Source organism: Vigna radiata, chromosome 7 (assembly GCF_000741045.1).
Source record: "Vigna radiata var. radiata cultivar VC1973A chromosome 7, Vradiata_ver6, whole genome shotgun sequence".
In the NCBI taxonomy this organism is placed as follows: Eukaryota; Viridiplantae; Streptophyta; class Magnoliopsida; order Fabales; family Fabaceae; genus Vigna; species Vigna radiata.
In genome coordinates this window covers 8,398,120-8,408,150 of record NC_028357.1, presented here as the reverse complement: position 1 = coordinate 8,408,150, position 10,031 = coordinate 8,398,120, and the positions used below count along the sequence as shown (strand labels likewise).

At 31.2% G+C, this 10,031-nt stretch overlaps 1 protein-coding gene across 1 annotated transcript; it reads right to left on the bottom strand.

Moving 5' to 3' along the window:
- Positions 1-5,996: 5,996 nt before the first annotated feature.
- Positions 5,997-8,082, bottom strand: LOC106766017 (WUSCHEL-related homeobox 6). Its single transcript, XM_014650780.2, has 4 exons — positions 7,811-8,082; positions 7,239-7,529; positions 6,868-6,944; positions 5,997-6,466 (listed from the first exon to the last, which is right to left on the bottom strand). Exons 1-4 carry the CDS (start codon positions 7,956-7,958, stop codon positions 6,059-6,061), a joined length of 924 nt encoding a protein of 307 aa, XP_014506266.1. The 5' UTR covers positions 7,959-8,082; the 3' UTR covers positions 5,997-6,058.
- Between the last annotated feature and the right edge of the window lie 1,949 nt (positions 8,083-10,031).

Sequence of the window (10,031 nt, the reverse complement as noted above, 5' to 3'; positions counted from 1 at the left end):
TCTTATATTAATGTTTAAATTTTACTTTTATTAGATTGTATAATTTTGTATGATTGAATATGTGATTGAATGATCATATAATTTTGTATCCTTAGGTTTTGTATGATTGTATAATTTTTATGATAGTATGATTTTTTATTTTAAAGTCAAAATATTTACGTATGGATCGAAATTGGATGTAAATATTGATTATTATGTTGAATCTGCGTTGATATGCAAGTCTATTTTTGTGATACTGGATATCACAAAAACAGACCTGCTGTTGAAAAAAATTTCAGGAGAATAGGTCGCGGTTGTGGCCAAAACCGTGGTAGAAAGTTAGATGATTTTTTTTAAAAAAAATAGGGGAATATGTCGCGGTTCTAACAGGTCTATTACCGCGGTTGGAACCGCGGCCAAAAGGTTAGACAAATTTTTTTTTTAAAAAAAATGGGTTTTGACCACGGTTCAATAAAGAACCGCTGTTATATCCCTAGGTTATTACCGCGGTTGGAACCGCGGCCTAAAGTCCCAGACTTTTTACCTCGCCCGTATATGTCGCGGTTCTAAAACCGCGACGTATAGTCAAAAATAACCGCGGTCGTTTTCCTTCGCTGCACTAGTGATTAGTTTTCATATAAAGTTGAAGTTAACATATGAAGACATTTAAAATTGGAAGAGTACATAAATTAATGTATTAAATTTCAAACAAAAAAACTAAGGATAGTTAGACAAACAAGTACAACAAAATTTAGTAATGTAAAAGATAAAAACAATAAATAATAATTGTTAGGGTCATGCATCTCCAACTCAATTGAACAAAATAAATATTTTCAATAATTCATAACGTAATATAACCTAAAATGGAAAAAAATATAACAATACATTCAACAAAGCAAGTATCTCAAAATAATAAACATTATAATCAAATATCTTTACATCATATTAAAAAATCATAACATAATAAAATAAAATATAAATAATAAACACTAATCAAATTAAAAAATCAAAACAAAATAAAAGGAAAACTTACTTGGGATGGAGAGTGATATTGAGGAGAGAAAAGCAAACAAAGAAACTAACAATGACCACCCAAAGCATTCGCAATGAAGAGAAACTAAAATGTGGCGAATGGAGAGGGAGGAGTGACTAGGGGCAAACAAGAAGGGTGAGCGAACAACACTGACATAAGATGTGCATAAACGAGGACAAAGAAAACAATAACGATTTGAGAGAACGACATTAGTGTGAGTGAACAATATTAAACTCAGCAAACAACAATGGCCTGCAAGAATAACAACTTGCAAGAATAACTACATCATGTTTGAATAGTGACAACAAATTCATAACAAATAATAGAAAGAAAACGAAGAAAATAAGTAAAATGTAAATAAAGTCATAAATAAAAAAAGTTACAATTTTTTTTTTATAAAATAGGAAGAGATTTAAGTATGATTCTGCAATGTTATTCTTCTTTATTTCATTTTGCACGACGATTCAAAGAAATTTCTATCATTAAAAATTTAAATTGAACAATGACAATCCTAAGACAAGTTTGTTGTTCAAAGAAATGTTATTTTAGTTACGAGTTTCTTACCACTTTCTTTAACAACGATCTCAAACTAACCGTTATTAATTGTCAATGTAAAATGGAATTTTTATACTAATGTATTTTCCTGTTGCCTTCTCGTATCATATCTAATTCTCTTTTCAGTTTTATTGGATTATGAATTCCTATTAGAGTTGTCAAAACGGGTAATTCGGTTCGACCCGGCCTGGCCCACCACAGGTTGGTCACTTAGTGAGACAATCTAATTCGGCTCATTTATTAACGAGCCAGAAAAATCTGAACTCGGCTTGACCCACCACGGGTTGGTGGATAAACGAGTTGGTTCACTAGTCCATTTAATTAATATTTTTTTAAAATAAAAAAAATTACAAACTTTCTATATTCAAATTTAAACAAATTTCACTCCCAAAAAATGATGTTAAACTGAAGACAATTCAAAATAATAATAAGTACAATATAATCCAAATGTCATCCAAAAACAAACACAAAAAACCTGCTCCTTGAAGAATTTAAGTGAAGAAGTGAGAGTGACAGCACCGTAAATGAAAGCAAGTTCCATGAGAGTGATTTTGAGAGCAGAGGTTACTTTTTTGGTATATATAGTGAGTGAAGAGAGTATCTTATTTTTTAGGGTTTCATAAATAAAATAATAAATTAAAAAATAAAATTAGGTAGGTGGGTTGGCGGGCCAACCCGGTCCACCACGGATTCAACCCGCATGAACCGGATTTAAATGAGCCGGGTTGAAATCTGACCCGCATAAAAAAATTTAATTTTTTCAAACCCAACCTAGTCCGAACCGTGGTGAGCCGAGTTGACTCGCGAGTTGTGACCCACTTTGATGGCTCTAACTCCTACTAATTTGATGAACCAAAAAATTCTTATACTTTCTCTCTCTTTGAAATATTTATTATAATGAGTTTTTATAAAATAAATATGAATTCTTGTTAAAGTTTAAGTGACCTTAAGTAAAATTAATATATTGAAATTTAGTTTTATTTTATTAAAAAAAAATTTAATTAATTTTTAAAACATTTTAATTGATTAAAATTATTTTAAATTTCTCCAATTTTACCAAAGCAATCAAAACTTATTCTACGTAATCTTAACATTATCAAAGAGAATATAATAGTTTACATAATAATAAATATAAAAAATTAAAACATTAAACTCAAGATCAAACTTCCAAATTAAATCACAATCAAATACTTGCTTTTGAATTAACTTCAAACTTTTGAATAAACCATTTTTAAATATATAGTGTTAGTTTACCTACAAATGTAGGATTAACTATGAATATCAATTTTAATATCTTAAATTTACTTTTCCTCTAATATATGAATGTGAATAGAGCTAATTTAGTGATATATTATTTACAATTTAATTTAAAAATAATTACGTTTTATAAAAAAATTAATACATTTTTTTTGTTAACTCTAGATCTTATTTGAAACTCAATCTTAAATTTATTTATCATATTAGTACACTTTAACATAGGGATGTTATAAAATACCGGCCCTTAAATTTATTTGTCTTATGTACCACATCATTTATTTCACTTTCACATGTACAAACTATCTATTCTAATATAACTAGTGTGGTTATGGTGTGGATCCCTTGTACAAACTACGAGATGCCATAATAACTTCAATTAAAATTAAAATTTCAACCATGAGATTTAGCACAAGGTTAACGTGATTAATGGAGAGGATTTGTTTAAGAAATAAGAAATAAGGACACTTCGTATCATATAAAAGAGAATTAATATTCCACATTTCATACTCAACATCTTACCAAATGTTTCATAACAGATGCAAACAAATCCAATGCAAAAGGTTTAAACCCCTTAAACGCCGAAAGAAGCTGCTTGTTTAAACTTCTTTTTAACTCATTTCAACTTCACTTATATAAAATAAATAAATCTGCATATTCACATGTTGTCAAAACTATCCAATTTTGGAGAATCTGTATTCGATTTTGTGCAAGAATTAATCTGAGTATACCAAAAATAAATCTTCAGAGTGTTTTAAGGGTAATGGATGAGCTATTTTGTTAGATTAAATTTCATCAAATATAAGGAGTTATTTGTTAGACTACATTAGATATATTGGGGCAAGGTGAAGTAAAATTTATGAAATTATTAAACTTTATGTTCAAACTAAAATTCCCATACTTACTTTCATTGTCAATGCACTGCTTTATCTAGTTTCTTCAACTTTGAATAAACTTGTACAAAACTCTTAATTATTGTGGATAAAAAAAATTAAAATTCTCATGCAAATCAACACAAGTCTTATCCACTTGGTACTTAATTTTAAATTCTCATAAAGTAGATATGTCTAAATTAAAAAATAATTGATATTGTATTACATGAATTCATTTGAATGTATAACATATTAATAAAATATAAGTAGATATTATTACATATTTTAAAAATTATATTATCTAAAAGTAGTTATATAAAATAAAAGACTGACTTATATAAATTATTGTTGTAAGTGTAAATAGTAAATAATTTTACAAAGTTACAGTTATAGTGTTAAATAATTTGTTCTTATACGTTTAGCTGAAATGTAATTCATTCTAAAACAAACATTAGAGTTGGTTTGAAAATCTTCTTTATATATTGATTTCCAAAAGAGAAAAAATAAAGATGGAACAAATGAAATTCTTTAAAAAAAAAAAAAATCTACTTGGATAGTCCAACACAAAGCTTGCAGTGATGTCAACTATATAGATTAAAAAGTATTAATTTACATACTCCTAGGTTTTTCCTCCATGGGTCTTTTTGTAATATTTTTAAAGTGTATACTATATACTTTTATTTTTGTATTAAATTTGTTATTAAAAGAAGAAATGAACATATTGAGTATATCTCAAGTCACAAAAGGACTCATAAATTAATGTAATATTTTGAAGTATGTGGTATATAAACTTCTCAACACCATACATTTTTATGCTCTAAAACTATGAAAATAACTCTACTATCTTGGGAAATATATCCTTCACACCTTCCATAAAAAAAAAACAAGAAACAATAACAAAACTTGTCCAAGACTTCTTCATCCGCATATATTCTTGTACTAAACAAAAAAAAAAAAGAAAGAAAAACATGTTTTTCTTTTAGTACATTGAACAAAACTACATACCCCATATTAGGAGCTAAAACAACCTCACCCAACCATTTTCATGTTCCTTTGGCTACCTAGAAACAAGTTGTCTTCACTATTTCATGATCTGCATCTCCTTCACCCACATGATATATTTTGAGTTCATTCTTACATTTATCTTTAGAAACATCATAAAATTATTGAAAGTGTATTAGTAAAGCTCTAAGAACACTCAAAGCAAAGATCATTGGTGTGCAATTGTATGTAAGAAAATATGGCATTGAATTGATATGATCAGTATCCTGAGATAAAGATCATAAAATCTAAAATTTAGAGATTATATATTGAATATATATAGTATCAAATTTTCTTGTGTAGTTAGTCCCTTTACGTGTTTTACCTCCTCCAATTCCTCACAAATTTAACCTTCCACATTTATTTGATAAATTTTAAAAAGTTAATAATAATAATTGGACACATAAAATTTATTTTCTTTTAAACAAACATGGAATATATAAATATATTTTTTTTTTCTAGCTGACATCAATAGATATACAAGTAGCTAATACATTTTTGTTCTCAAGATGGCCATGGTATATTGGGTAATCTTAGTTAATTGTATGATATTTGGTATATACCAAGGTAACTGGTATAAATCTCCTGTTAATTCTATATATGAAATAATTGTAATTAAGGAATTTAAACACAGTAGAAAAGTAGCTAGTATACTAAGCTTGTCAATATAGCTGTTCCTAGCTTTAAAAACTTAGCTGTCTTTTTTGTTTTTTCTTAACTTTTAAGGATATACACATCTAAGTAAGGCTAACATTGCAATATATATGGACAATGTATAGGCCGGATCTAGAAGAACTAATCAAAACAAACTACATAGAACTAAGTAAAACAGTCTTAATCAGTTAAAATATACGGTGAAGATGAACTGTTGTAATCAGTTATATCTCTGTCACTGTGTATGTCCCGATGTAAACATGGACACAGAGATAACGAGAGATAGAGACTCTACTATAGTGGTTGTGTATAAAAGCAACAATATTTGTTAACGAATCAATCATTATCCACGTAAAAGGAGAGTATGAGTAGCTCTATCTTAAGTTTTCAAACAAAAGGCATGGAGTTTATGATGAACACGCCTTTCCCAAAAACCAGATCCTCAAAAACTGAAAAGTAAGAGAGTCAACAAGACAAAAACATTATAGGTTCATATGCACGCGCACATGTAACTTCTACATGCATGATCACTGACTCACTAGAGAGAAACGAAACCAAAGATTTGCGAGTCCCAACGAAACCAGAAAAGAGAAACTAATAAACATGTATATATATTATTCATTACAGCCAATTATTTTTGGTTAAACATCATGTATTATAAAAATCACACTCAGTTTCTTAAAGGAAGAAACTCAAAAAACTGGCTGGAGGTGATATCAGTGTCCATAGAAGCACTGGCACAGAACATGGATTTCCTCTCAGCAAGACATATGCCATCTTGGTCATCGTTCTTATGTGGAAATAGGTCGAGGGTTCGAGGATCTGCATTTTCTCCATCATAGTAGTTTAAAGTTTCTCTGTTATAACTTTGAGGGATTAAAAGTTGTGTGGTAAGTGTTCTGTGTGAGGTTGCGAGAGCAGCTGCCATAGTAGTGGGAGGGAAACAAGGAATTTCCATGTTATCTTGCAATTGCAACCTTCTTTCTGATATGTTTCTCCTCAAAACTTGTATGCCTCTCTCCTCAAACTGAGTCCACCCATTAGAGCCCTTTTCTGCTATATCCAGTGCGGCAGATTCCTGAGAAAAATACGGATAGTAAAAGTTGGCAGTAAAAAAAATTTAAAATTAAAACAAGAGAGAGGGTTGGAGAGAATTCAGAATTCACATTCAATTCACAAGTCCAAGAAAGTCTGAACTGATCTAGCATAAAACAGCCCCAACAGAAAGTTAAAAAAAGCAGCTTTTGAACCTCTCCTTTTTTCCAAGATACAAAAGCTCTTGTTGTTTTCTTTTATTTCTTTGTTATGTGTCAATACAGAGTGAATTTTTATATTTTGGCTTTATCTTTTGTTTTACCTTGTGAACAAATAATTAGACCCTATTATTGGTCTCCTATAATATATGGGGTATCTTTGCTTAACAAAGCTGAATAAAATGTTGTAGTAGTACCGTGAACAAAGCCAAGAGTAATTACAGACCTCTGCATGTCGACTGCAGTTTGAAGTGGATGCCCACTTCTTTGTCTCTTTAACTCCACAACCTGTCTCTTTCAACCCTGTAGCCAAAATCCAAACACCCCCAAAATTTAACGTCAAATCTTGCATCCTAAAAAAATCATAAGAAACTACCCACACTCTCTCTCTCTCTCTCTCATGGTTTTAATCATCAGTGAAAGAGTGATGCATAATATAGGAATCTTTTGACCACTAAAAGAACCTTGAATAGCCCCAAAGGCCACAAAAACGTTGTGGCATTAGAACATGATAATATCTAGCTGTATATGTACCTCCTTCCTCTATCTTATTTCCTTTTCTGAATTTCCCTCAACGTACTACTTTTTTGTTCTCACCTTCGCTAGAAGAAGCGGCATTATTTTCCTCCATCTCCCTGCGGCGCCTCTTCTGTCTCTCTCTCGCCTTGTGATTCTGGAACCAGTAGAACACGTTCTTCCCTTCAATCTTCCCAAACTGGCGCAACTGTGAAGCTATTTGCTGAATCTGTTCAGCTGATGGTGTTTTAGTGCCTTGCCTATACAATTCCTCAAGGACCAGTAACTGAACTGGCGTTGGACTCCACCTCGTGCTTTGCTGGGACTGAACATGGGACCCTGTGTTATTTGTCCCTTCCTCTGTTGCATTACCTGCACCATAGGACACATGGAAAATAGATGCTTATCCCAAGTGTAATCAAATTTCTCACCATACCCAAGTCAATGCTAATTAACCGCATTAAAAGGAACATTATACTATGAGTATACTATATATGGACATGTATATGTATGATAATTTGATGAATCCTGCATGTATGGATAACAACCACTGTACAAAATCAAAAACACAAAGGGAATCCCTACATTCAACACACAAAAATATGCTTAGAATAGTTATCCAAACATGCCCTTACTAATCGAGTCAGGCTTACCAACATGGTGGTTGAAGGAGAGGATGTGGTTACAGTGAGTGCAAATACAATAAGGTTGAGCTATTGAGCATAATGTGGTGAGTTTGGAGGTAGCATGGGTGACGTTTGGAGTGGGAGAGTGAAAGGTACTAGCATAAGAATCCGACATGTTGAGGTTTAGAATCTTCGTCGTAATCTACACTAAGAGATCTTTGTCGTAATATTGCACATTGGCTACCGAGGTTTCTGCCTTGTGCAGTTTGAAAATAGGGTTTGTGTGTGAGAAAGATGTTAGGAATATGTGATGAGGGATAGTGTATTTATAGGGAGAGGGAACGTTGTAGTAAAAGCTTTAGGTGGAGCAGCAACCAACAAAAGAGTTGACCAATATGTATGATAGTATGCAATAGTATTAAGTTATGTATTCAAATCATGAGGAGAGAGAGAGAGAGAGAGAGGNGGGAAATGGAAAGCGTAGAATTCTAAGATTTGGAGAGTGAAGATGTGTTTGTGTGTTTCTGAAAAAAGGACACAGCATGATGATAATGATGATGGTGATGATGATGCAGTGTTATTAAAGTTGCTTCTTCCCCATGTCTCCTCTTTCATCCTACACCAACACGCTCACATCACATGGTTAAACTTTTCTTTTTTTTTTTCCCTCACAGTGGTTAGTGCCTTTCACTCTTCCTTTCTCCTCCACTCCGTTTGAGACACACAACCTATAAGTACACAAAGGAGACCTGTTTCGTATGAGTACTTCTTTGCTTTGTCTTGTACCTCACAGTTCACACTGTATATGCACACACTGCACTTTTGGACAATCACAAGTTTAACACCCACAATTGGAAAAAAAGAACTATCTAAATGCTGCTAAGAAATTAAGCAACTCCACGCATTTTCTGATGATCTAAGATGTGATATTTTTCACACAGGCTCCTTGTAAATAATGAAGAAAACATGTATGTTTTTTACTATGGTTGAATGTTAAAGTGATATGTATTATTGATGTATAAGTTGTCTAGTTTTCTACTTGCCGTTTTGTGAATGTAAACGAATCTTTGCGTTAGAATTTGTTGCACTAAGTTAACAAATGGGAAGCAGGGGGTCAGAGAATCATGTTGTGTGAGAAATAACAAGCACTTTATGCTAAGTATACAAAGAGAAGTAGGGCAAATACATTGAGGACAAAACAGGTCTGCTTCTTTAATTTCAGCCAAAATGTTTTACTTTCACGTAACTGCAGAAGGCTAAAATAAAGTCATGATTTCTTGGCAGCAACTCCATAATAAATCAATCTGTTGCATTTTTTTATGGCTTGCCAGTACAGTTAGATGATACTTCAAATAAAAATCCAGACCACAATTTTAGCAACCTGACATGATCATTTGTACCCTTTTCATCTTTTAATCAATCTCATCTCCACTGCAACAGGTCTTTTGGGAAATAAAATGCTTCTAAATAATTTCTTTTCTGTTTTTTTACAAAACTTTACAATACATAGCCATGGAAACACAAGCATCTTTAGTGAGGTCAAAAAATTTATAAAAATACACTTGCTTTCTCTATCATATTTTCTTTTTCTTTTTTCTTTTATTCACCATATCACATACCCCTCTTTTATATTAATGCATTTCAACTTTTCAATGTCCAATTCTCACTTAAACACATTCCTTAAAAGGTTTTACTTATTAAACAAATTATAACAATGAATACACAAATATCTCCATCTCATCACGAATATACAAATCTTTCTATATTACACTTTTTTAATCTTCTCTATGATTAAAAATTCTCAACGACAAAGAGGAAAACTTTTACAAAGAGCACAGTTTAAACTCACTTGAAAAAGCTTCACAATGTGAAGAATTTATAAGATTTATCACAATCCCCACAAAGAACACAAACACATAGACTTCGAAATATATACCATTGTTGTGTATTCTTCTATCTTCAACTTAGTCTCTTATTATATAGGTCAATGAGACTTGATTGTTGCTTTTATATAGTCAATATTCGATTTTATCACATCATTCATGTAGAGACTTTAAGTTGTGCCTCATCTTTATGATTACGAAAACTTGATAAAGAATGTGTTGATTTGATCTTCACAACATTTACATATTAGATTTTGTTAAAGAAAACAATTCAAATAATATATAAATGTAGAAAATTAATTATTAAGCATGAGTGCATAATATCCTTTGTTTCCTAAAAGGATAAAAGGATTAATAATAAAGAT

Bases quoted from the DNA above. Each gene is read 5' to 3' on its own strand.
- LOC106766017 (XM_014650780.2), bottom strand. From the start codon at position 7,958: ATGTCGGATTCTTATGCTAGTACCTTTCACTCTCCCACTCCAAACGTC. The intron at 7,530-7,810 runs GTAAGCCTGACT...CCTATGGTGCAG, and splicing joins CTCCTTCAACCACCATGTTG to GTAATGCAACAGAGGAAGGG. The intron at 6,467-6,867 runs GTCTGTAATTAC...TATTTTTCTCAG, and splicing joins ACTGCAGTCGACATGCAGAG to GAATCTGCCGCACTGGATAT.